The 25892-nt window shown below is 51.6% G+C and overlaps 6 protein-coding genes across 6 annotated transcripts; 3 read left to right on the forward strand and 3 right to left on the reverse strand.

The window, feature by feature from the left end:
* Positions 1-1566: 1566 nt before the first annotated feature.
* Positions 1567-2907, forward strand: PC9H_011549 (uncharacterized protein; the record flags this gene model as incomplete). Its single annotated transcript, XM_036781032.1, has 6 exons — positions 1567-1758; positions 1814-1960; positions 2023-2286; positions 2346-2589; positions 2654-2782; positions 2846-2907. The coding sequence occupies 6 exons, from the start codon at positions 1567-1569 to the stop codon at positions 2905-2907; spliced, it is 1038 nt and encodes a 345-aa protein (XP_036626887.1).
* A 373-nt stretch (positions 2908-3280) lies between these two features.
* Positions 3281-6075, reverse strand: PC9H_011550 (uncharacterized protein; the record flags this gene model as incomplete). Its single annotated transcript, XM_036781033.1, has 16 exons — positions 3281-3507; positions 3564-3685; positions 3738-3850; positions 3904-3927; positions 3988-4140; positions 4205-4267; positions 4321-4389; positions 4781-4845; positions 4896-4996; positions 5061-5086; positions 5154-5229; positions 5283-5351; positions 5406-5494; positions 5545-5586; positions 5644-5967; positions 6022-6075. The coding sequence occupies 16 exons, from the start codon at positions 6073-6075 to the stop codon at positions 3281-3283; spliced, it is 1617 nt and encodes a 538-aa protein (XP_036626888.1).
* A 1655-nt stretch (positions 6076-7730) lies between these two features.
* PC9H_011551 (uncharacterized protein) lies at positions 7731-9858 on the reverse strand (the record flags this gene model as incomplete). Its single annotated transcript, XM_036781034.1, has 11 exons — positions 7731-7837; positions 7908-8040; positions 8120-8278; positions 8339-8387; positions 8452-8662; positions 8722-8829; positions 8882-9027; positions 9080-9205; positions 9257-9475; positions 9529-9556; positions 9609-9858. The coding sequence occupies 11 exons, from the start codon at positions 9856-9858 to the stop codon at positions 7731-7733; spliced, it is 1536 nt and encodes a 511-aa protein (XP_036626889.1).
* A 412-nt stretch (positions 9859-10270) lies between these two features.
* On the reverse strand, positions 10271-12667 carry PC9H_011552 (uncharacterized protein; the record flags this gene model as incomplete). Its single annotated transcript, XM_036781035.1, has 9 exons — positions 10271-11019; positions 11069-11078; positions 11134-11452; positions 11506-11699; positions 11749-11885; positions 11938-12025; positions 12082-12247; positions 12297-12309; positions 12364-12667. 9 exons carry the CDS (start codon positions 12665-12667, stop codon positions 10271-10273), a joined length of 1980 nt encoding a protein of 659 aa, XP_036626890.1.
* Positions 12668-13040: 373 nt separating this feature from the next.
* On the forward strand, positions 13041-15697 carry PC9H_011553 (uncharacterized protein; the record flags this gene model as incomplete). The annotated part of the gene is made up of 13 exons (XM_036781036.1): positions 13041-13140; positions 13194-13272; positions 13328-13482; positions 13537-13860; positions 13909-14108; positions 14163-14182; positions 14232-14266; positions 14319-14476; positions 14533-14744; positions 14800-15184; positions 15240-15427; positions 15480-15576; positions 15632-15697. The coding sequence occupies 13 exons, from the start codon at positions 13041-13043 to the stop codon at positions 15695-15697; spliced, it is 2019 nt and encodes a 672-aa protein (XP_036626891.1).
* Positions 15698-17192: 1495 nt separating this feature from the next.
* On the forward strand, positions 17193-18885 carry PC9H_011554 (uncharacterized protein; the record flags this gene model as incomplete). The annotated part of the gene is made up of 3 exons (XM_036781037.1): positions 17193-17600; positions 18119-18275; positions 18326-18885. The coding sequence occupies 3 exons, from the start codon at positions 17193-17195 to the stop codon at positions 18883-18885; spliced, it is 1125 nt and encodes a 374-aa protein (XP_036626892.1).
* Positions 18886-25892: the final 7007 nt, after the last annotated feature.

A 25892-nucleotide genomic window follows, 5' to 3' on the forward strand; every position in this document is an offset into this window, starting at 1 on the left:
ACTACCTGATTCAGCTCATCATCGATGAGCACTTGTGCCAGGATCTTGAATGTAATGTTAGGCATGGCAAGCACCAGAATAAGGACCATGACACTGATGAAGCTTTATTGGCAACTGGAGGCTTGAACAAGGGGCACAGAAAGGGGAAAGAAAAGGGGAAGAAGCAAGAAGGTTGCTTCAGATGTGGCTCAAAAGATCACTGGAAAAGAGACTGTCCTGAAAAAAAGAAGTCAAAGGACAACATGGCAGAAGGAAAAGGGAAGGGCAAGGCTGCCAACAAGTCCACTGCAAACGCCGTCAAGGGGGAATAGGAGAAAATAGGAGTGTCCCCTTACAGTAAATAAGAGTCTGTAGAATGAAAGGAAGAGGAAAGGAGCAAGGGGGAAGGGATAGGGACAGAGAGAATAGGGGAAAATAGGAGTGTCTCCTTACAGAATCCCTATTCTTGGTTACTAACCTCTTTAGCCAAAACTCTGCTCATGCTTGCCCCAAAAATACAAAACATAGATCATATCTTTCCATTACTCATGTATATGCCATTCCTATCCACCAAAGACAAACAAATAGATACTCTTTTCTGTAATGACCCCTATCCCTGAAACCAATACAAAGAAAGCTTCTAGAATACCTGGGCCAACACTTGATCTTCTATCCAGGAACCAGTGACCCTACTTTCAAAAAGGGTGTGACAACATCCAGCAAGAGACTCACCATATGTTTGCTAACCCAACATGATCTAGAGGATGTTTGTATGCTATGTATATATCTATGAGATTAAGAAGAAGTATGGTGTACAAATCTGAGTCTACCATTCATTAACCTTTATTCCACTGTAGCTTGATGAAAGATTGCATAGCAAGGCCAGTGTTTTCATCCCTTCCAAAGGTGACTGTACACTGTGACAACTTCCATCTCTTTTGTGCCTTTGCCCCATGTTGAGTGTGCCGAGAATTGCTTTTTTTTATGAGTGCTGCCTGCAGCACTTTATGGCCTTGCTTTGATAGTGGTATAACAGAAGCAGCTCACTAGGGCCAGATATTAGAGCTAATATCTAATCTAATCTTCTACTGCACATGTGACCACATACTTTTGGCCCAAACAGGATACCGCCAGCGCGACGATCATCTATGTCCCCTCAGGGTCAGGAAACTCCGTCGCGTAACATCTGGCTCACGTCCTACCACTTGAGAACCTTATTTTTGGTACGCCAAGCCAGCTTCCCGCTACCCAGCGGTCGCGGACAGATCAAACTTAGACCAACTGATAACCGACGAGAGGCACAGTGCTTGCTTATACTACACAGACTCGGTTGTAAACATAACGATGTCGCACTTGCAGATAGAATGTTAACTCCCCGCGAGAAACGGATGTGCGTTGTCTGCTTGCTTCTCTGTCCGATAATGCTTGCTTTAGATGCCTACCTAGGTCTCATTGAGACTTCAGAACCGTATAAATATTACTACATGCAGAACGAACCTCATCTCATTCCGCCCTCTTTCTTTCAACTCCTAGAGCTCTCTACATCCTTCAATACTCTCCCATTTGTAATCTCTCAAGTTCAACGCAATGGCCCCCGCTCTTGACTATTTCACCAAGTCTTCCGCCCAGACCCCCGCTCCAGCGCCAGCGCCAGTAGCCTCGCCCGCTCATGGTGTTTACTACAATGCCCGCTTGGACCCGAAGAACTATCTCGAGGGACCTCTCTCCGAGAACCCTGCCACACGTCTACGCCAGATGCTCGCTCGCCCAGGTATCGTGGTAAGTAATATTCCCTGGCGAAGAGGCCTGGATTGACCCCGTCCTCTCATCCCAGGTTGCTCCTGGCATCTGCGACGGTATCAGCGCTAGATGTGCCCTCGAAGCCGGGTTTACCTGTCTTTACCAATCCGGCGCTGCTACCACCGCTTCTCGCATGGGGCAACCCGATCTTGCCATCGCTACATTGAACGACTTCGTAGACGTATGTCCTCGACACAATCATTACAAAGCATCCTGTTTACTGACATGCCATCTTCCTCTCAGTCTGCACAAATGGTCACCAGTCTCGACCCCACTTGCCCCGTCATCGCTGACGCCGACACGGGTTTCGGTGGCCCCGCCATGGTCGCACGTACTGTCACCCAATACGCCAAATCGGGTGTTGCTGGTCTTCATATCGAAGATCAGGTTCAGACCAAGCGATGCGGCCATTTGCTTGGCAAACAAGTTGTCTCTCGCGAAGAGTTCCTTACCCGCATCCGTGCCGCCGTCATCGCTCGTGACGCCATCCCTGGAGGATCCGACTTCGTATGTACATTTCGCTACTTGAAATGATCTCGGCAACTGACCCATCTTTTTGGTCACAGGTCATCATCGGGCGGACTGACTCTGCCCAGGTACTGGGTATGGAGGAGGCAATCGAGCGATTGAAACTCGCCGCCGCCGCCGGTGCAGATGTCTGCTTCATCGAAGGCGTCAAATCCAAAGAACTCCTGGAATCAACCGTTGCCGCATTGGCACCGATTCCCGTTCTCGTCAATGTCATCTCCGGCGGCTTGACTCCTCCTTTCACATACAGAGAGGCTGAACAGATGGGTGCCAAGATCATCAGTTCGTGCCCACTTCTTGCACCGTCACTCTTCCGACAGGTCCGCTGACCATGATCGTTTCACAGTTTTCTCGCTGGTGTCTTGTGTTGCAATGGTTCACGCATGCCGCGCCGCCATGCACTCGCTCAAGAAGACAGGCACAGACTTCGTGTCTGCCCAAGGGATGGATCCGAAGGAATTCTTCAAGGTTATGGGTACGCATCTCTCTTTATCTCACAGAGACAACATCACACTGATTTGCTACGCGGAACGCTTAGGCTTGGATGCAGTGATAGAACTCGATGCGAAGGCCGGCGGGTCAGCATTCGAAGTAGTATAATTTTTATATTCGGGGCTTAATAGACATAGATTGTATTCCTGCACCAACGTATTATACCCAATAGACTTCGTTCTCTTTCTTTGATCTGGTCACCTAAGTGCTTCGGAGGCTACGTTCTGTTGAGTTAGGCTGCTGCCAGACGTTCAAGTCCAACCGATAAAATTCGTGAACTCAATCAAAAGCCATGGATGCTAAAAGTACAGTCTTGTTCAGTTCAACTCCTCCATCTTCTATCTACAACGTAAACGGTATATTGAGTCCAAAACGCTGCTCGTGTCCACGACAAGAACGAAGAGTACCAACACCAATACAAAGCCAAAAGGTCGCACAGCAAGAAAAGAAGGGAAACACACTCCAGAAAGAACTACGCTGGTCAGATACGAGAAGCGTTGGATTCGTAGGAATGCAGCGTAGGTAGATAGTAGGTAGGAAGAGGGTTATCAGAGCCGTACGACGGGCTGGGGTTGTGGTTGGCCTTGGGTGCACCTTTCTCAGGGTCAGAGGGTGCGAGATCGTGGGAAGCTTGGGAAACAGCATCGGGATCGTGCTTGAACACACTTGGGGCAAAGTTGGACGAGGCAAGGATAGCTTCAGCGCGCACTGAGTGTCACACGTCGGTCAGTCGTCAACCCCGTTGCATCAACGGGAAAACGCACGGTACTGGGATAACCCTTTGTTGAAATTGAGCCAGCAGATGATTCCGAGGATCATACTGGCAACGATCAACACGAAGGAGCAAACCGTCATACTGAACAAGAACGGCCACTGTACAAGCGACCTATAACAAACCTGCATCAGAATGCGTGTATCGTAATGAGGAGAGCACTAACCACGCATAGACGCGAGAGTAAAACATGCTGGACCACCCGCCCAAGAACACGAAGCCAATAACCAAGAAGATGGCCATCAACACCTTCCTTTCATGACGGATGGCATACCAACCCTGTCAGATCCAAAAGTGAGCAACGACGAAAACATGTACTAGCTTAATCTTACCAAAGCTATCCATGGAAGTAAGAGCTATTTGGGACCCCCGATAAGCACGCGTACTATGCACGGTCACTTAACAACGAAACTTACCACGGTCGTGCCAATAATAAGAGCCTCGTACACCTCTATGAATTGGGATGTGCGGCCAATCGCGGTGTTGAACATTTGGTCAGTCCAAAGGCCCATTGCGGCGACAAGAAAGAGCGTTCCCAGCTGAAGAGACACGAGGACGGCCATAAAAAACTGTGATAATCAATCAAGCGATTAGCTGAGTTGGTGTGCGCGCAGCAAATCAAACGCGGCGTACTCGGTAGATCTTGACGATTGCCTGTGGAGGCCCCATGCATTTGAACGATTGCTGATTGTACCTCTGAGCTTGCAGTCAGCAAACTGAGGCGTTCGCTCAGATGAATGGATGCATACCTTAACCAGCGTCCATGAGAGGTAGCAAGATAAGGTCAGCGCCGTACAGTTGAGGATGATATCAGGAATCTAAAAATGGGCGACGCAGGTGAGAAAATGCACATCGTCACGGTTCTGATAGGTTGGGGGCAACCGAAAGGTAACTACGAGGAAGTAAAGCGATTTCCAGAATCCTGGTATCACAGAAGAAGTGGCAAACGGCGGATGCCGGAGGCAGAGGGGCAGATTTCTGAACGGGGACCAGAAATGAGACGCAAGTTGGAAACCAACATTTCATATGCGGGAAATGAAGATGTCATCCCTATCATGATGGATGATGGTTCCACCGCTCTATACTCGAACCCAGTGAGGCTGTTCCGGAACGTTTGAAAATAACCCGGTGTTACAACCGCTGTTGATCAGCGGTGGCTGCATAGGCGCAAGCGGAACGGAGAACGAAGAGGGAGAAGGCAGAACACACCTCAGCATCGACTCTCGCTTGACTCCAGCCATCCCAAAGGTCGATTCTACACGGCGTGTTGTCCCCTGTATCCTATGTTAGCCAGCAAGTAAAGGCACATCCTTGGGCTAATCACTGATGAACAGAGTCTCAAAGACCTTGGAGTTGTGCTTCGTTCGCCATAGCGCGTATCCAGACCAGCCGGTTGCAAGGGCGCGAGCAAACAGAACTGACAATCTACAAGTGAAGACGTAAGTACTGATCCCTCGTTTCACCGTTGCCAGACAGAAATGATACGTACGTATGAGGAATGGACTCGTACATGATCTTCACAAATGTAGAATCCCCTTTGTGTCAGCATCGTTAACAAGGCTACCGAGAAGGCCGCACTCACAGCGACCACTGACACGCTGAACAGCCAGAATTGTATGAAAATGAAGGACAAATCTTCCCGGCGCGCATTATTGAGGCTGGAAGGGAGGGTATTAACTTCGACATATTTAAGATGTGAACGGCGACCTACAGTTGCCTGGGATAGTCTAAGACCTTCGTGCACTGTGTGGTGAGGACGGGACTGGATCGGATGGGCCGCCTGTAGGTGAATGTCAGCTAACGGCGCAAGGGTAGACGGAAGGAAGAGGTTAACTCGTTCTGCAATATGTCCACACCAATCACAAGAGAGGTATTAATTTTATCATAGACGGGGCGAAGCTGGTACTTCTGCATGGTATGGAGCTGCGGTCGTTCAGTAAATCGTTACATAATGGCAATTGGAAACCACATACTTGGACAGGGACTGGTGCCTCTCCCTCAGGGAAAGGAATGTCCTACAAGAGCTTGATTGGTCACACAGAACCCATCTTTAGCAGGTGTATGCCACTCACCCCATCTGCGAACACCTCTATACACGGATCACTCGGTAAACCAGCGAAGGGTATGTCGTCGCACATCTTCAAAACGAACCCCGAGAAATCCCCATTTCCCCTATCCCCCCTCAAATAGGTGAAGTTGGTGGGGGCGATGTTTTTCTTGGCCAGAGTCACAGGGTCGGTGTAAATGACTGTCTGGTCGATGATTGAGTCGAGTAGGCTGGTGTACGCTGTGTCGACTGAGAAAAGAGTGGCCTGAATAATCCCCTGCGCAAGGCAGTGGGCGAAAGCGAGAAGGAAAAAGAAGGTGGTGGTCTTGTTGAGCGTTATCCTGGCGTACTGTCGCAAGGTTCCGTCATTAACTTCTTAACGCAGATTTCTGAATGAACTCACGGCAGATTCAAGCTTACGCTGCACACATCTTGACAGCGCCCGCGCAGAAGGCATTAGATGGTTCGACGAAGGACACTGAAGCGGAAAGGCGAGTATATATGTGCGTGGAGATTTCACTAATCAAATCAGAAGTTCTGATTGAAGTGGTACAGCCAAGATCAAAAGCAAATGTCGCAAGGAAACAGAGCAGCCAGGCCGGTAAAAAAGGAAAGGAATTGGAGGGAATTGGGGAGAAAAGAAAGGAAGCCACCGAGGAGGAGATGAGAGGGATAAAGAAACCCAGGTCGGCCGTGGTGACGGCAGCAGAAGCTCTATATCCCATTACAAGCCTGGGACCCTGAATCCAAGATCTCGGAATCAAATGAATTGTTCCCATCATGTTCCCGTCATGTTCCCGTCGAATTCACCCCCAAGGACCATGCACAGGCAGTACAGAGAAAGACATGAGAATTGGCCATCCGGATTCCCCCAATGCTGCCCTTTCGCTCAATGATTTGCTTCCTCTTCATGTACTTTGTACCCCGCTCGGATTCTCAGGCCTGCTGAACTATGGTGAACTCGATAACTTTGTCGCGTGTTTAAGCTAGGTCTATGTCTGTCGACTTGTCAGTGTTACCAAGGGGTAAACGAGGCACCTGGAGAGGGCTGAGACGATGGAAACGAGTCAGTCGGCCTCCTCGCGCAGAGGTTCAGTGTCTTGATGCGACCAATCCGTCTACTACTTGATTCAGCTTACATCAACTGGCCAGATCAATTCAACAACAACCCGACGGCGGGGGAGCATCGGCACTGCAATATTGATACCAGATTCCCATCTTCCTACCTCGCGCGCGGCGGACCCACAGCCAATCCATCAGCCCAGTCGTGAGCAAGCGTCATGCGAGGCATCACATCGAAAAGTGATACATAGATATTTACTTACTGCAAAGCTTCGCGTTGGAAAATTGAGCTTTCTTCCCCTTGGACATACAAATCAGTCACGGTGGCAATATCTCGTTGGTTGCGAAGGATTCGAATTTCATATCATTGTGGCTCAAGGGAGAAGCGGGGCTGATTTCATTTACTTCGAGAAAAAATGGAATGATTCAGTCAGCAGGAGGGATGATAGAGATATGATTGGTACTCCAGAACACTTGACGATGCGGTGTTTCCAGTAACCCAGGTACAACCCCACTCATTGCCACCGACCCCACACATTGTTTATCCAGCGCCCGTGTGGCAGCTGGTCACTCTGTGCGAGTCCGTCAACGTGAAGGGACCATAAAGCCTAAAGCAAAGGGGATGACATCAACCTATCTCGCTGAGCATCCAAGATGATCGTCTACACCGGTGAAAATCGAGAGGGTGTCATGCCTCGTCGCCCAACTCGCTAGCTAGAGGATTATTGATGGCAAGATCGTCGACCCAATAAACTTTGTTTCAGGAGAATCATTCAATCTCAAGCTGGACGCGAGACTGCGTGGTGGGGGAGTGCCTCAAGAAATCTAGAGGGACAGTGAGGGTTAGGGGCTTATTAAGGAGCACTTCGACCGCGACTCGCCTTCCAAGTCAGCCATAATATCCCCCCACAATCAGCGAACTTTCGGAAATATCCTCCCATTGGTAACAAGAAATAATGCGAAGGGTGTCACATTATCTTAGCACTTATCTGTAATCATACCCAATATTACTGGCAAATCTACACCATACCGTGCTTAGATAGTCGCGCTTTAAGAGTCTTTCGATGAATTCGCTGGATTAGTTGCATGAGTTCGGAGGTCACGGATGGCATTCCCAATCTGCAGTGCACGTCGGCCCTCTAACCACAACATCGAACCTAGAAGGAAGCAAGCACATATAAGTTGGCATGGACGCAGATGACATGTAATTCCATAGTGTAACCTCACCTCGGTATGTACGTGGCACAACCACCTTCTCCAGCGGCGGCCCATGGTCGCGGCACCACGTAAAGCGGAAATCATTCGTAGTTTGTTCTTGTCCTGTCTTTGGGTCGATGACATCTGCTTTGACACCAATATGCTGCAATATATCAGAATGATCAATGAAATACAGACGATCAGCTACATCACGACGGGCGGGCGATATCAAAATGACTGACGACAAGTACGGGGAACTGTGGTGTTGATGTGGAATGCAGGACGCACGACGTGAGTTTCAAGATCGATCCGATGGGGACAGGGCGGGCGAAGGCGATCTTGTCGAGCGAGAGGAAGCGGACATGGCCTCGAGTGAACAGGCTAGCGTTCGTGAAGCCAAGCTATGGATCCAAAGCACGTAAGTACATTTTTGCTGTATATTACCATTAGATGCAACTCACCTCATAAGCAAGACGCATCAAGTACCCTCCGAATACTTTAGAATGCACACTAATCAAGGGGTTCTAGTCAATAACACCACGAGGAAGTTGATCGCAGCATGTTCAAAACGCACTTCCGCTCTTGAGGGAACATCAACATGGTCTTCTCCACCATCGTCTCACCCATCCACACTCTTTCCTTCCCATCTACCGCGACCGACTTCTTCCATGTCTCCTCCTTCCCGAATTTGAGCCAGAATTCATGTAACACCTGGGCTTCTTCCGAGCTTGGCGGGACGCGCGAAAGGGAACGAAGCGCCTGACTTTGTCGGCGATGCTTGATCTCTACAGTGATGGAAGGTTTTCCTTGATTGCATCAGAAAAGGTATACAGAAGCAACGCACTGTCTCCCAACGCAAACAGCTGCTTCTCCGCAGCGGTGGAAGTAATGAGAGGGTTGACATCCCGCGCGCTGTGCGTGTACGCGTCTCGACAGACCATCGAGAATCTTCCTGCCTCGTGCAGTTATAGGGATGTGAAGGCTTAATGAAATGTGTATCGCACCAATGAGGACCGTTTCCTCGCCTGCCCCATCAACAGGGATGCTCTCCATCTTGACGACAACCTCCATTGAGCTTCTGCCCGTATATATAACCTGCCCGCTCAAACGAAGATTTCGAGACGGATCGAGAGCGGAGAGCATGTCTAATCTTAGGGATAGGGTTGTAGCTACGTTGAATTTGAGGGTGAAAGCGAGCACACCGATCAACTGATGCCGTGACGATGTAGAACCCGCGTTCATGGATCTTTCCTAGCGTCTCGACATCGGGCCCCAACATGTGCTTGTAAGCAATAGACCCAGCCAATGAATCGAGGTGTTCCATCAGTCTAGTAAGTAATGCGGTCAGATCGCGTCAAGTGGAGGAGCCTAGTACTCGCTTTCCCGTCCGTATCCCCCCAGCTGCATTGGTGTATTGCTCAAGAAGGTCTGGAGACGACCCAAACGGCAAGATTAGTTCTGAGTACGAGTCCGTCATGTTTCTCGGAGTCGGGGGGCTTTCGGGAGATTTCTGCGAGGGTTCTGGCGTTGAGGACGAAGAGGAAGCGTCGCTGAGCAGGGTCTCCGCCCACAGACCCGGCTTGCGTAGTGGCATTATCCTACGCACATGTGGTGAGCTTAATCTTTACCAACTACTTTCAACCTCACGCACGAGTGGAATGCTGGGTTCGATGAACGACCTATCACGCAAGTCACAGCCGCAAACGACGGCGACGAAGGCACAGAACTTACGGACTGTGGTCAACAGTTTATCCATCAAAGTAACGTCCTCGGTTTCTTGCGCGACGGACGGAGAATTTAAGGCTGCATTCACGTCTTCCGCTGCAGGCGCTGCCTTCGTAGCGTCCGACCTCGAGCTCCTGGAGGTGCAGATGCATCGCGCTGGGATAGTTGGCCGCTTGAGAGAGCCAGAAAACATTCCCCTCTCGACGTTGTAAGAAATACGACGAGCGTACGACGTTAATCGGGTTTTGTAGACCATGGTCGCGTCGCACGTCCAACTCGAAGTGACTTGAGTCGAATCAACACGTGCGACTCTGAAGTCTACATAGGAGCTATTCACCTCAGTGACCACAGCAACTGCCATCCCCTTCATCGGGTAATGCCAAAAGGACAGGAAAACACACTCATGTATTGATTACAGTTAATTATTCAGTTCTAAAGTAATCAGTCCTTGCGTTTGTACCACGGGTCTCAAAGTTTCGGAGTCCTGCCCAATTGTCCACAAATGATGTACAGCAAAATATCCAAAAAGTAACGAACGTGAAAACTAAGCGAGTGTCAAACTACCAGAAATAAAGAGTGCGATGAGGTATAATATTATTCGTTACATGTTCTGAATTGCGAGACAATGAACAGCACGAAGAGTCCGATCCTTTATCCATACGTGGAGATCATGGAGTCAACGCTCTTCCCAAAACCATTCCCCCTGCAGCCACGGCTACAAGTAACGAAAGGCCAGGGAGGGTATCCTTCAGTCCCCATCCACTACTCGCAGATCCAGGGCTAGTGCTCCCGACCTTTCCGGTACGGTGACCGTTACTCGTCGCCAACAGGGTGGGGTCAATGGAGGCGGTATTAAGAGTCTTTGTCAGAGCCGTCGTTGCAAATGTCGTCGACGGCGCGCCACCGGTCTCTGTCAACGCGCTATCGCTCAAGAATACCAAAGCGGCGCCTGGGGCGGGGACCGTAATGCTGCACAGGTTGGTGCCCTGGTCACAGTCAACGGTCTGGATAACCTCTTCACCCATGAGCCGGCCATCCGAGTCGAAGTGGGAGCCGAAGGTCTGGTTGGCCCATGTAATGTTACCGATCTGAGAAACGGACGCAGCAGAGAGGTATTTGACTTTAACTTGAGCAGGGGATGCGTTGGGTTGGTTAATGCCGCTGCCCCCGATGGCGATTCTAGCCGTGTAAGCGCTTGCGCCCGAGGCGTCCGTCATGTAATTGAGGAGGACCACGCGGACGGGATTTCCATCTTCGTATATTGCGTACCCAGGAGTGAATTCATTACCGCCATTGATACCAAGGTCAAGAACTTGGGACTTGTTAGAAGAACCAAGAGCTTCTGCGATGACAAGGGCGGAGTAGTAGATGGGTCCAATCGTCCATTGGTGGAAGGTCGATTCGTTAGTAGGAGGGGCTAAAGGGCATTCAGGATCAAGAACCAAATCAACTGCGAGAAGACGTACAAGTGAAAGGCTATGTGGGACGAACAATTAATAAACGATGGCATACAGAAGAACATGACACCTACGTTGTAAAACACGTTTTGACCACCAACGTGGAACAAGGCTCCAGAGAAGTTCGCATGAGCCATCTGCAGGGAGTAATCCAACGCCCACAAAGCAGCACCGAATGCGTCAGAGATACCGGGGAATCCACCGCAAGAGGCTGTGTTGGTCTCGAACATCAACATCTTCTTGTTCTTAGTCTGAGCGAACAACGTGGAGTTGAGATACGGCTTCACGATGTTTTGGCCAGCTGTGTGGGTCAGGAAGCTTGGGAACACTTCTTGCGGGACTTGCAAGGTTCCACCAGTATTGAATTGCGCAGCACAATTGTCAGTAGGGTATCTATTATTAATAGGCGTCAGTGACGAGCGCATGTTGGCGAAAGCTGGACCTACTTTTCCATTGCAAGGTATTGGAGGTTATCATTGAACTGGTCGACAAATCCGGTATCCCAGATTTGTTCAGGCGTCCAGTCACCCATAGCAAGATTGGGGCCGATGAGCAGAGAACGGGCTCGAGAAAAGGAATCGCCCGCCATAGCAGTAACTAATTTCCCGACTTCATTAACGTAGTCACCGGGACCATAAGGCTTTCAGAATGTCAGAAGAAGAAAGTTAAGGCAACCGATATATACTCACATCTTGACGATGCTGATGGCGAAGGTACAGGTCAGGTTCGTTGCCTGCTTGCAAACCAATGAGGTAGTCGCCTAAGATTGCAGTGCCAGTCTCCGCAATTCCCAACCTGAAATTGTTCGTGTCGTTGAATGGAATACCTAGCAAAAGGTGAGAATTGTACCACGCTCAGAATCAGCTTTGTCAACGCACCCAAGAACCACCGGACATTAACGAGCGACGAAATATTATTCATCATATATAAAATTTCGGGCGTAAACAAAAGTGGAGGGGTTTGTGTCTGGCCAACTCGAAGTTCATCCACCAGTTCATCGTCAAAATAGGCAAACTGCTAACCGGATTTGAAACGCCAAGAAGATCCTTCTCAAGAGCACGACCGTCAGGGAGGCTGTCGACGAGTGTTGCGGTTTCCTGTGTATTACCACCAACACGGACCAGCACACGGCCTGCACGTTGTTGAATGTTGGCCATCAAATTCAGGAAAGGAATCTGAAGGTGCGACCTGTCATACGATAAGACAACACGATGTGGGGTCAAATAATAAAACCCACGCGTTCTTGCCCACTACGTAGCAGTCAGGTCAGCAGCAGAGGTGTGACCTTAATCCCGTTTACTCACAAACTTGATTTACCACCGACATTTCGATGGAGAATCCAAAGAAGGAGCCCTCCTGAGGTATCGAGGCTCCTGGTGTTCCTCCATTTTGAAGTTGTATAACAAAGTCGGTGGGCGGCTTGGGGTCTGGTAGCGCTGGAGGTGAAAGCGTCACCTGGTTGTAGGCTGCCAACCCAGTATTCTCAGTTGGATTTGCTGTTGAAGACGCTGTCCCGAGCGGCGTCTGGCCCTGCTGGTAGTAAACGGTGACTTTGCCATGAACAATGCCAAGGACATTGGCAAGAAACAAGAGAAAGTTGAGGTGCATGCCGCGCTGCCAAGGCTCTTGAGAACGCCGAGAAAGGCTTGGTCTTCGAGGGACGCGGGGTTACTTCCCAATAAGTGTGGGGCGACTGGGATGGCGGTCGTCGAGGAGAACGGCGAGTGCGGTATCTAGAGAATAAGTGAAAGTGGGTACGAAAGAAAAGAGGGCGGCTTCGTGACGATTGATGTTCTTCTGAGCGCAGCGCGCGGCCGTCGCAAGCCGTTTTCGGCAAACAACACGGCAAGACTAGTCCATGGACCAATGTAAGCGCCCGACTGCTCACGCGCTGCCGGCATCGGGCATCCACTATAGCCTGACCTGGCCATAAGAACACCACATTCATTCACCATGGTTGAAAAACAACTACACCGCCGGAATGTCCAGGGCCCAGGTTACGAGTAAGCAGGTTCTTGATCTGGCTGATGCCAGAAGCAAATCTACAATCGACATACCCACAGCACGGGACTACCTTCACGGTGCGTTCGTCTTCGTAGTGGTCTCAAGGACGACGGCTAATATTAGCTGGCAGGTGGTACGAGCAACTGGAACAAGCGGGTGAAGGTGTCCGGGGTGATTGCCAACGACCCCACATTTGACAAATCTCGACGGTTAGTGGAGTCCTATGCAAGTCCCCTGTTAGGATTCATTGGCGTTCTGTTGCAGGGAATTCATGTCACGAACGGAAAGATATGAGCGCGGCCAGAAAATAACGGACCGATTATTCGAGTTGCAGGAGCATCACGCGTGGACGCCAGAAGAGCTTAACCTCGCTCTCTCGGCTGTCGATGAAGCATTGTCCATCAACTTGCATATGGTCGGTACGTGTTCGTCTATAGCATCGGAAGCTTGAGCTTCATCGTAACTTTTATTAGCGTTCGAACCCGTCTTCCGGATGCAAGCTTCGCCGACTTTGTTGGGAAAATATGCGAACCTGATTGCGTCCAGAGGCATCCTTGGATGTTACCTTCAAACCGAACTCGGACACGGATCCAATGTTTCTAAACTAGAGACAACCGCTACCTTCATTCCAGACACCCAAGAGTTCGAAATCCATTCTCCCACACTTACGAGTACCAAGTGGTGGATTGGCGCCTTGGGCAAGACTTCTACACACGGCGTCGTGCAGGCCAAGCTGCTTCTACCGGGAGGACAGGATGTCGGGCCCCATTTATTCTTTATGCAGCTGAGGGATATGAGTACGTATCACATCCTTTTAGATGACAAGTCTCTCTGAACCTCAGCAGATACTCATAAGCCTCTACCTGGTATAACTCTTGGAGATATTGGACCGAAAGTCCTACATGGTTACCAAGCACCAGATAATGGGTTTGCCCGATTTGACCACGTCCGCGTACCGAAGGAAAATATGCTGTCCAAGTTTGCCCAAGTTACCGATGAAGGTAAATATGTCAACCCTCTTCATGCGAAGCTTAGTTACGGCGGTGTAAGTTACAGATCTTTCTGCTTGAACGAAGTTAACTCATAATCGTCTGGCTAGATGCTTTATATACGTTCGAGGTATGTTCTTTGTTACAGTAGCAAAGGGTGCCGCCTAAAGGTGCGTTAGTATGGTTAGCAGCGGGGGCTGGGCGATTGCTAGAGGTAAGGATCTACAGAGCCCCCGAGACCATTTGCTCATGAGTTTGGACTACAGCGGCCACCATATCTATCCGCTACACTACAGTTCGACGTCAAGGAGAAGTTGGCTCAGATGGTCTCGAGCGTCAGGTCATCTCCTACCCGTCTACATACTACCGCCTTCTCCCAATCTTGGCCCACGCATACGTATACATCGAGCTTGGTCGGGCCTTAGTGTGTACTTCCAGTATTCTGAAACCTCTGGCCACATTTCATTGGGACTTATGCAGACTCGGTCCTTCGATGAAATGGCAGCTCGTCTATCAACGGGAGATGCCTCTCTTTTGGCGGAGCTGCACGCCATAACCAGTGGTCTCAAAGTGATCATAACTAGCGTAGGTATACTTGACATTGAAACTGCCCGTAGATCCATGGGTGGCCATGGGTACAGCGCATTTTCAGGTTTGGGCAGTATGTATGCAGATTACGTACCAAGTGCAACGTAAGTAAGATGCACGCCTCTCGGATGCCCTTGACCTGAAACTCCTGCACGTTAGCTACGAGGGCGATAACTTTGTTCTGGATCAACAAGTGATACGCGCCGCACTCAAAGCTTTTCGGTCCTTCACGCCGTCAACAGACGTGAAATCGCTCCCTCCGTCATCTGCATACCTCCGCCTACTTCGAGGCCAGCCTTCCTTATCGAGCGACTGGAGCGTCCCAGAGACACCAATTCTCTACCTCGAGTGGCGCGCGGTGAAAATCGTTCAGGAACTTGCCCATAACGCCAACGATACAGATGCAAGCATGAATCAGCGTGTCTCAAAGGCTGTGACAGAGGCTTTCATAGCCAGGCAAGTAGGGGAGATGATCAAGAATCTAAATTCGAAGGGCGGTCTGGAAGGGCGCAGCGCAGCTGTCGTTGCAAAAGTGTATCTACTGGTAGGTTAAGTTGGGTTTTACTTACCTAGACACACTCACAGATGAATCATTTTAGCACCTACTCACGACTGTGGAGTCCGCCCTTGTGGATATCCTGTCTTTCGGCATATTGGCTACATCAGAACAAGGGCGTGATCCAACCTTGACTCTGCGCAAAGCCGTTAAGGCGTTATGTGAAGAGCTTCTTCCTGAGGCCGTCGGACTGACTGATGCATTCGGATTTACCGACTTTGAACTGAATAGGTGGGTCGTCTCTTTGTGTAACGGCTTGCATCTGACTGACGCATGCACTTAGCGCATTGGGTGTCTACGACGGCAACGCCTACCAAGCCCTCTGGGATGCAGCTCAGACGGAACCATTAAATCAAGATGAAGTGACTCCTGCATATCGGGTTCGTATCGAGCTCGTTTATACTTCCTATCTTTGATTGACGTCTTCCACTGAAGGAGTCCATCCGTCCTATGCTGCTCCGCGGACAAAGAATTGCTGGGAAGACGTTGTCCAAACTCTGAGCAAAGAAAGGCTACGACGTGATATATTCAAACAATTTGGCACGTGTACACTCCGTTTCGCGGGTTGCTCTTTGTATTTTTAACCCACTAGCCTGGAATAATAAGTAACTCGACGTAAAACCTTTTTATTTCCAGCCTGGTCACCCGCTACACGCAGCCAACGGGACTGCTATTGTTGACATGTTTTCCCTACCAGAATACACAATCTTGGAACACCCCGACCCGCAGTATTGAGGTCAATCAGCACGCCTATCCTGCGCTCGGGTGAGTTCGGCATTATCTATTGTATTTTTATCCTTTGGCCCCTCCACAAGTCAGGAATGGACGTTCTCCATCGTTGAGGCACCCTCGCTTATCCAGACACCTTTCTGATCAGTGATGGATCGCATGTCCCAAGCATCTCGACTGATGATTGAAGCTACTGTGAACAATGTGAACAAGGAGTCTACCAAAGTATGCTCTGCGAAGGAGCGCTCTTGTTACTAGCCCCAGCAGCGACCAAGAAAGAATCGCAGGTACTCCTGAAGACAATCATCAAGTCCACGCGAGTTGCCTCTCGCTTCAGAGTGCACTCACCACTCACAGCACAGGCAGGCCACGCGCAAGAGATGGTCCAAGTCATTTCCGTTGCGGAGTGCTTATCGTGCTTCAAGCACTTGACAGTCGGTGACCGTTCCCGTAGAATTCCCACTGCCACTCGCTCGAGAAACCGTCAACTGATGATCAAACAACCAGGCACTATAACATGTGTCGCCCGACTGCTTAGATACCACGATCATGCCAGAGTCGGTTCATTAGGACCATGCGCGAGTTCGCTAACTGCCACTTCCCGTCATGCATGTACAGTTGTCCGCGAGGACATGCGGTCGTTCAACTTTGAAGCTGAGTACCCAATGTTTCGTAAGAAGGCTCCCTCGGCCCATCATCACACCTCTGATGGGCGCTTCCATCGTCGTCGCACCTACTGAAATCAGTGAATCAACTTCGATCATGACTTAAGGCCTGTTTATCAATTACCAGAGTGCCCAACCTCCTCCCTTAACAAACCGAAGCAATGAACTCGAAAACTGACGATACGATCATAGACGATCCGGACGGTCAAACTTTATTGGATGGGAGTTGGCGGGCGGCAGTAATGAATACAATCATACCACGAGTGCTACAAGAATACAAGGCGCGACATTCACGTTGAGATTTACTGGTATGAATTCCCGCTACTGTTAGGTGCCTCCAACCTACTTCCGCCCCAGGAACCTCCATCAAAATCTACGGGACACTGACCGAGCATCAGGAAGACAACCCCGGTACATTCCCCAATACAACGTATTCGTTAGACGGCAACTCCCCTGTGCAGTTCGCTGGGATCCCTAGCGGAGCCTCACAATATCAGTAATTATTCTATCAGAGCCCACCTCTTCCAAACATAGAACATACCCTTGTCGGCACCTGCGCAGATGAAGGGAGTATGGTTTGATTGGACTACTTCGTGGTCGAGATGACCATCGGGCCGTCTACGAGTCCACTCTCCGGTGTTGCCACCTACACCATCACATCCATAGTCATTGCCGCCTCAGCTCCTGCAGTATCAGCTGCTCGTACGACCACGTCGCCGATTGGTGCTATTGTAGGCGGGATTGCGGGAGGATTTGCGTTGCTGTTATTGATGCTGGCATTCTTTCTGTGGTATCGAGGATACCAACACGAAACGCTAGAAGACGTAGGCCCAGAGACACACGACATGCGAGGACACCCATTTCAAGTACTTCAGTCATCGTCCCCAGCAGCTACTCCAAGACCAGGTGTACTCTCGGCTACACCGTCGACCCGATTGGCAAGTACCCACGAGGCCCCTGTTGACAACAACGCCTACGCTTCGGAACACTCCAGAGCACCCGAGCCCCAGGTGAGTCTGCGATTGTACTAGTCGACTCGGTAATCGGTGATCCTTCGATCAGCAGCTTGGCAAACGTCGCCACCATGCTGTCCGCCAGCTACCAACCCCTCCGAGTGGGTAGTTATGAAGCGTCAAGGGCTCCTGAGGAGTCGACGTCTACTCATCCTGTGTATCCTTATCCTGACTGACATGGTGGCTCAGAGCCTGGCTCGAGCTATATACTAGATTTGTCGCAACTATTGGTCTCATTTGCGAATCGAGCTTACTACGGAAAGTGAGTTACTCCGACCGAAGTACGTGGCAAATGCGCCCTAGGGCAAGACGAGATGCGGGCGGAGAATGCATCGTTGAAGATCTGAGACTCGAGCTTCGTAATCGCTTGCTTACTCCGCTACAAACCGTCGCTGCGAAATCATTGATAAGGTGGCATTCCCTCCATGTATGCCTGATTCTCGTTATAATCGTGCGGCGAAAGCTATCGGTCTATGCTGCCCACCACGACTTACTTTCGCTGACAAAGTATCTAGACTTTAGCAATGACTTCAAGAACCTACACTGTGGACGATGCAGACGGCCAAATAAAGTATTCCGATGGTTGGACAAAGGAGGGTTCAGGCCAAGAATTCAACACTACAACCACATGGACGGCAACACGAGGTGCATTCTTCACCTTCACATTTCTTGGTATGAATGATGTCAATAGTCGAGCACCCATTACTAACCCATTGATGAAGGAACATCTGTGAAGGTGTTTGGCACATCAACTGGAATCGACCCACAAAACCCTCATATGATCACCAACATCACTTACGAGGTGGATGATGGTAGCCCTGCTCCCTTCTCTGGACCTAATCATACTAAGACCCTCTATCACCAATTATTCTACGCCAGCCCTCCCCTTCAATTTGCAGTGCATACCCTAGTCAGCACCTGCATCGACTGTAGTCTAGTGTTTCTAGACTACTTAGAAATCGAGATACCACTCAGCTTGCCTATCTCAGCTACTGTCACTGGCTCGCAAACGACCCTCTCGGCAACTGCAATCACCACCGACCGGATATCCCATTCACAGACACCTCTGCCAACGATCGCAATGATTGGTGGTGTCCTTGGAACGTTGGTGTTTATATTGGCCTCCATTTTCATCTATATTTGCTACCGCCAATTTCGACGCAGCGCAGCACCAACAATTTGTGCCCATTCTGATGTACAAACCCACAATTTGAGTACATCCATTACAACCAATCAGGACATTCTGGTTGATGTTGAACGCCACAAGCCACTTCAACAATAGGTAAGGCAAACATTATCAATGCTATGGGACCACTGACAAACCTCCACATGCAGCCAGGTAGCGGAGTTACCATGTACCAATAGTCACATCAGAGCAGAGTTATACAATGTATTGATGGAAACCACCTGTATAAGTCCTTGTTATACATCAATAATGGTACTTACAGTGGGTGCCATGTGTAAACAAGTTACATCCCCTTTCTCCTATTTTCCCTAACTCATGTGATCTAGGTGCTACTATATAACAGTAGTGATGCCTTGTATGATATTTACTTCCGTACCACAACCACAAATCCTATACCTTGATCCTCTCATCCTTGTCCTGAGTGTTCTACTACAATGTGGTTCCATCATGATACATCCACAACTGATACTACCAGTGAGGAAGTGATGTATCAAAAGCATAGTAGGGCCTTGCTTCTTGCTTCAAAAGTGGAAAATTCCTTCCCACAGTCACCCTTAGTATTGTACATAAGTCAGCATAGGTCAAAAATACTGACTATGCTGAACTTTGCCAGACTTAGACTGACAATTTTACTGTAAATGGACTGGAAATTGATGTTGTGGGTTCCACTCGGGTATCTGAGAATTTGGGTCCAATCTAGTCAGTTGACATCTGAATTAAGTACTTTTACATCAGGATAAGTCATTGTCTGGATGAGCCCCAAAGTGTATATACAAGTCTGAGTGAGTCCGGACCTGTAAGGGGACACTCCTATTTTCTCTCCTTTCCTTCATCCTATAGACTCTTACCTACATTCCCTTCTTTCCCCTTCGTTCCTTTTCGCTCCCTTTCCTTTCACTTCCTTTCCACCCACTCCTTTCGCATCCGAGCCGTGTCCGGTGACTCCGGAGTCTTCCCGCACTTCGGACACTTCGGACTCGCTCGGACTCGTCTATACTCTTCGGGGCTCGTCTGGGTTACCTCTATCCTTTTCCCCCACTTCATTACTCTTTGCCCTTACTTCCCCAAGTCGCTGGCACGACTCCTGTGCATTTACCCTCCACTTCATTATCACATGTTTCCTTGTACCTTGTGATATTCGCTTGGACTTGTGGCTGGTGTACTGTACAGTTATCCTGCATTTGTAAGGGCAACCTCAAGATGGCCGCACAGTGCAGGCCTAGCAGAGGGAGAATCCGAAGAGATGAATAAGACTAACTACAATACATGAGAGAGCTGCTCACCTAGCAGAGGGAGAATCCAAAGAGAACAGGATGGGGATTCTCCATGCTAGGAAGCGAAGTATATACTGTAGTAGCGTGGGAGGAATGAAGGGTAACTGTACAGTACACCAGCCACAGGTACGAACGAATATCACAAGGTACGAGGGGGCATGTGATAATGAAGTGGAAGGGGAATGTACAGGAGCCGTGCCAGCGACCTGGGGGAGTGGGGACAAGGAATAACGAAGTGGGAAAGGAAGATGGAGGTAGCCCGGACGAGCCCCGGAGTGTATCTATGAGTCCGAGCGAGTCCGAGCGAGTCCGAGGCGTCCGAAGCGTGGGAAGACTTCGGAGTCACCGGACGAGGCTCGGATGCGAGGGGGGTGAACGGAAGGGAAGCGGAAAGGAAAGGGGACGAAAGGAAAGGAAAGGGAATGAAAGAAAGAGGAAAGGGACGAGGAGGAAGGGGACAGGACAGGGGAAAAGGGGAAAATAGGAGTGTCCCCTTACATCACCCCCCCTTCAAGGTTGCGGCGACCCGACGCAAAGATTCCTGCCTGCCGCGCCATGAATTCACCAACCCCGAAACTCCGGATTGCTGCGAGAAGATGTCGAAGTACGATTGCGCAGAGCCCGGAGCCTTCCGACTACGCCAACGCTCCCAGGACTGGTCCAGTGCTGCAGGAGTCATCCGGAGAGGTAGAGCAGTCGTCGGATTCATCGGACTCGTCCGGAGTACGCGTACTGCATCTGGATGACGATCATGGAAGTCCTTGACCTTCCGGGCAGCATGCTGGAGGTTGCTCGCGGGCTCCCAGGAGTCGTGCTCAATGCCATAGCCTCGCCAACGCACCAGATACTTCAGGACCCGACCGAACCGTCTGCTATTTCGGACCTCTTCTACCTCATGCTCCTCTTCTCCGTCAACGAGCTGCGGAGGTGGCGGAGCGACAGGGCGTCTACCCGGGATGGGGTCCGGAACGAAGGGAGAGAGTTTGACCACCGGGAAGACGGGATGGAGACGGGATAAGCCCGGAGGGAGCTGGAGTCGGTACGCTGCCTTGCCAACCTTCCGGACGACCTTGTAAGGACCGAGTCGTGCGTGTCCGAGTTTCCGGGAGGATCGGGCAAGGTTGATGTCCGACGAGTCCAGCCAGACCTTGTCACCCGGTTGGTACTCCGGAGCAGGAGTCCGACGCTGATCGTAGTAGCGCTTCATGTCGTCCTGAGCCTTGACCAATGCGGAATGAGCCTCGTCGACTGCGGACTTCATCCGGTCTACGAACTCGTTTGCGGACTCCATCCGAGACGGTGGCTGATGAGGTTCGAACCCGAGACGAGGATGACGGCCGGTATCCAGGAGGAAGGGTGACTGCTGAGTGGACGCATGGACCCGGTTGTTGTACGCGAACTCCGCCATAGGCAGGAGGCGAGCCCAGTCGTCCTGACGCTCTCCGACGAAGATCCGGAGATAGGACTCGAGTTCCTGGTTGGTCCGTTCCGTCTGTCCGTCGGACTGAGGGTGGTACGCAGTGGAGGCAGCCAGCTTGATTCCGAGCATCCGGTAGACTTCTCGGGTGAACTCTGCGACGAATTGTGGACCCCGGTCGGACACAACGGACCGAGGGAGTCCGTGCAGCTTCCAGACGTTCTGCAGGTACAAGTTTGCGGATCCGAGGGCAGACACTGTGGTGTGAGTCGGAATGAAGTGGGCGCGTTTGCTTACGGAGTCGACCACATTCATGACAGCATCAAACCCATCAGACTCCGGAAGCTCGACGATGAAGTCAACACTCAGGCGATCCCAGCGTTCATCCGGAATGGGAAGCGGATGGAGTTCACCCATGGGCGGATGCCTTTGGGCCTTCGTCCGGAGACAGAGGTCGCAATGGCGGGTGTAGGATCCGACGTACCGGGACATGTTGGGCCACCAGTAGCTGCGCGAAACGAGCTCGAGGGTCTTCCACCTGCCGGCGTGTCCTGCGACCTTGGTGTCGTGGTGCTGAGCTACAATGGTCCGACGCAAGTCCGGTGAGTCCGGAACGTAGATCTTACCCCGGAACATCAGGAGTCCGTCCGATTGAGACCATTCCGCGCTTCGGACTGTCTTGCGACTGCCCTGGGCCTTCTTCAACTCCTCTGCCGCCTTTGCCACTGCATCTTCAAACTTCGCATTCCGCATTCCAGTCCGGATAGCCGTGAGGATATCCTTCTCCTCCCCTTCAAGAGTGACACCCGTGGCACGGACGGCAAAGTAGGACGGCTTAAGTAAAACCACATCCTTGTTGTCATCCTTACCATCCGAGTGATCCGAGCGGCGCGAGAGAGCATCCGGCTTACCCATTGTCCGACCCGGACGATGCTGGAGAGTGAAGTCAAAGCGGGAGAGGTATAGCGACCAGCGGGCCTGACGACGATTGAGTTTCTGGGCCTTGATGAAGTACTCCAGGTTCTTGTGGTCCGTCCAGATCTCGAACGGAGTCTCCGCGCCTTCAAGGTAGTGCCGCCATTCTTCGAGCGCCCGGATGATTGAAAGCATCTCCTTGTCGTGTATTTCATAGTTCCGCTCCGCAGCCTGTAGACTTTTAGAGTAGAATGCGACAGGATGCCATTTACCATCATCCGGATCCAGCTGCGACAAGACCGCACCCGTAGCGTAATCCGACGAGTCCGCTTCAACCCGGTATGGCCGATCCTCCTTCGGAAAGACCAGAACGGGCTCCGAAGTGATCAGCTCCTTGATCCGAAGAAATGCGGATTGAGCGGAGTCGTTCCACTGCCATTCCTTTGCGCAAGTGAGGTCAAAGAGAGGCCGGGCGATATGCGAGTAGTCCTTGATGAAGCGGCGGTAGAAATTGACGAACCCGAGGAAGGATTGGAGTTCAGTCCGAGTCCGGGGGGTCGGCCAGTCCGCGACTCCGGAAACCTTCACGGGATCCATCTCGATCTTACCCTCAGAGATGACAACTCCAAGATACTCCACCTTGGTCTGCTCGAATTCGCACTTGTCTGCTCGGAGGAAGAGCTTGTTCCGCTGGAGGATCTCCAGGACACGCCTGAGGACCCGGCGATGCTCTTCGCGCGTCTTGGTGTAGATCAGAATGTCATCCAGATAGATAATGACCACACCTTCCGTAATGAGCTCCCGGAAGAGGTCGTTCATCATGGTTTGGAAGGTAGATGGGCTATTCGTCAGTCCGAAGAACATTACCAACGGCTCGAAGAGTCCACGCGTAGTCCGGAACGCGGCCTTCCACTCGTCGCCCTCCTTGATCCGGACGTTGTTGAAACCCCACCGGACGTCAAGCTTGGAGAAGTAGCGAGCGTTCCGGAGTTTATCCACCAAGTCCGAGATGAGCGGAAGTGGGTACCGATTCTTGACCGTCATGCTGTTGAGCTTCCGGTAGTCCTGGACCAAGCGGAGCGATCCGTCCTTCTTCTTAACAAAGAACACCGGGGCGGCCATGGGCGACTTGCTGGGGCGGATCCGACCAGTCCGGAGATTTTCTTCCAGAAACTCGTCCAGCTGTTTCTGCTCCGCGGGGGACAGCGGGTAGCACTTGGTAGAGGTCGGTTCCGCTCCGTCCACTAGCTCAATGGCGTGATCCCACGGACGCGGCATGGGCAGTTCATCAAAGGACTCCTTGGCGAAGACGTCCTCGAATTCTCGGAGGAAGCCCGGGACTGCGCTGTTCCGAGGATCGTGGGGTTTGTTGCGCTGGAAAGCCAATGCGAGGCGCTGCGAGACCGTCTCCGAAGCTCGGACGTGTTCTTCCCGAAGACTCCGAAGGTACTCCGGAGTTGGAGGAGGAATGGTTGCGAAGATACGGTCGCCCTTCTCAAGTTCGGAGTCGTCCGGAGTTGTGGCCTCATCGTCCTCGTCGTCATCCTCGCAGTCCTGAAGCTGCGGGAGGTCGTCCGAGTGCAGTTCCTCGACCATTGGCATCGGACCCGTACGACACTCCCGGAGTCGTACGGACTCCTTGCGTCGGGTCAGCTTGTCATGGCGGAACTCCTTCCGGCAGGTATCGCATCCGGACGGACAGCGGCTCATGGTCACCTCCTTCGTCTGCCAGTCGATCTCGGGGTTGTGCTTCCGAAGCCAGGTGTATCCGAGGATGATGTCCTGCCGTCCGATGTTAGTGACCGCGAAAAGCATCCGTTCCGTGTGGTCCTTGAACTGGAGTACAAGGTCCACGACTTCGGAGATGGATCCGTTTTCGTTTGGTGATCCGTCGACATTGAAGACTGGGATCGGAGCGGACAGCTTGCGCCGGGTGAAACCATGAGCATCCGCAAAGCGCGGATGCATAAAGACTCCGGTGGCTCCGCAGTCCACCAGGGCCTGCAGCGTGCATCGGTGTTGTGTATCCGTGCTCTGCACTTCAACAGGTATATCTAGCGAAAGCTTGCCGGGCAGCGCGGAGATCTTGTAGCTACTGGGTAGCCGCCGTTCCCACTGCGGGCGAAACCTTCGGAGTGTGCGGATTGTAACCGGAGTTGCTTGCTTAACGTCGGACGAATCATCGGAGTGATTGGAATCGTCTATTTCGTCTACGCTAAGACAAGCAAATCGGTTATTTACCAACGAGGTCGCACTGATCACTCGTTGGTCCGGACAAAATCCGCCGTGTCCGATTCCTCAACCGGGGCCATTCCCTCATCGTCTATTCCTTCCGAAGTCCCCGTACTTTCTACAACGTCGGCCGCGGTCAAGAGATCTTCAATGGCGGACATCCGCTCCTCGGTGGTCATGAACCGGACGTCGTACCGGAGTGGGCACTCGCGAGACATGTGACCGGGCTTGCCACATCGGTAGCAGAGCTGTGAGGTGGCAGGTCGGGAGCGGGTGTGGTCGACATCCATTGGGACACCGGGTGAGAGAGCCTTTGGAGGAGGCGGAGGTTGGAAACGGGGTTGCAAAGGCGGGAGCTGAGTCCGAGGCGCGGGGAGTACACCCGCAGGAGTCCGAGCGACTCCGGAGCTGGCTGCTGGTCGGACGAGGGATCCGGAGTGTCCGGAGTTTCCGGAGTGCACGCCAAAGTGGAAGGACTGGTTGGCAGCACGGTTGTCAGCGACCCGCTGCGCTGCCTTGTACCATCCCTCGAAGTCATCCTCGTCCGGACAGTCTGCGGACTCGGCAACGCGGCTCTGGATGATGGAGTCCAGTCCGCGGCGGAACTTCATCGTGATGTTGGAGCCCTCGGAGTATCCGGACTGGTCTACAAGGTCCCGGAACTCGTCGAGGTACTCCTGGAAAGTCCGACGCCCTTGGTGGTATCGGGTGGACTCCAGCTTGAGCATGGCGGCTTTGCGTTCCCGATCCGGAAGGAAGCGAGTCCGGAATTCGGTTGCGAAGGCGGCCCAGGATTCAAAGTACGGATCCTTCGGACTCCGGAGCACCATGTCCGCGTACTCCTTGGCGCGATCCTTCTGGAAGAAGGAGAGACACCAGAGGATTTTGGCCTGCTCAGTCGGAAAGTGGTCCGGACAGAGCTGGAAGTAGATGGAGCACGCATTGTAGAACGCGCGACCATCCTTGCGGTTTCCGTCGAAGATCGGGGGAGAGGCGGGCTTCAAACGGGAACGCGGGGTGATTTCGGATCGACTCGGGGCGTGCTGGGAGGCTTCAGTGCCCCTCAGCTCGGAGTCCAGAGTCGTTTTCGGAGTAGTCGGACGGGGTGTTAGGAGGAGTCCTTCAATTCGGGCGAGTGTATCCTGGATGGAGCTGATTTGGGTTTGGTGTTCGTACGTCTGAGCCCACAAGGTCTGCAAAGTCTCGGAGTCCGGTCCTGGAGCGACTGGCTCGGATGGCGGGATCTGGCTGGAGGCGCCCGGCAT

The sequence above is a fragment of the Pleurotus ostreatus genome (assembly GCF_014466165.1).
Source record: "Pleurotus ostreatus strain PC9 chromosome Unknown scaffold_9, whole genome shotgun sequence".
Taxonomy (NCBI): Eukaryota; Fungi; Basidiomycota; class Agaricomycetes; order Agaricales; family Pleurotaceae; genus Pleurotus; species Pleurotus ostreatus.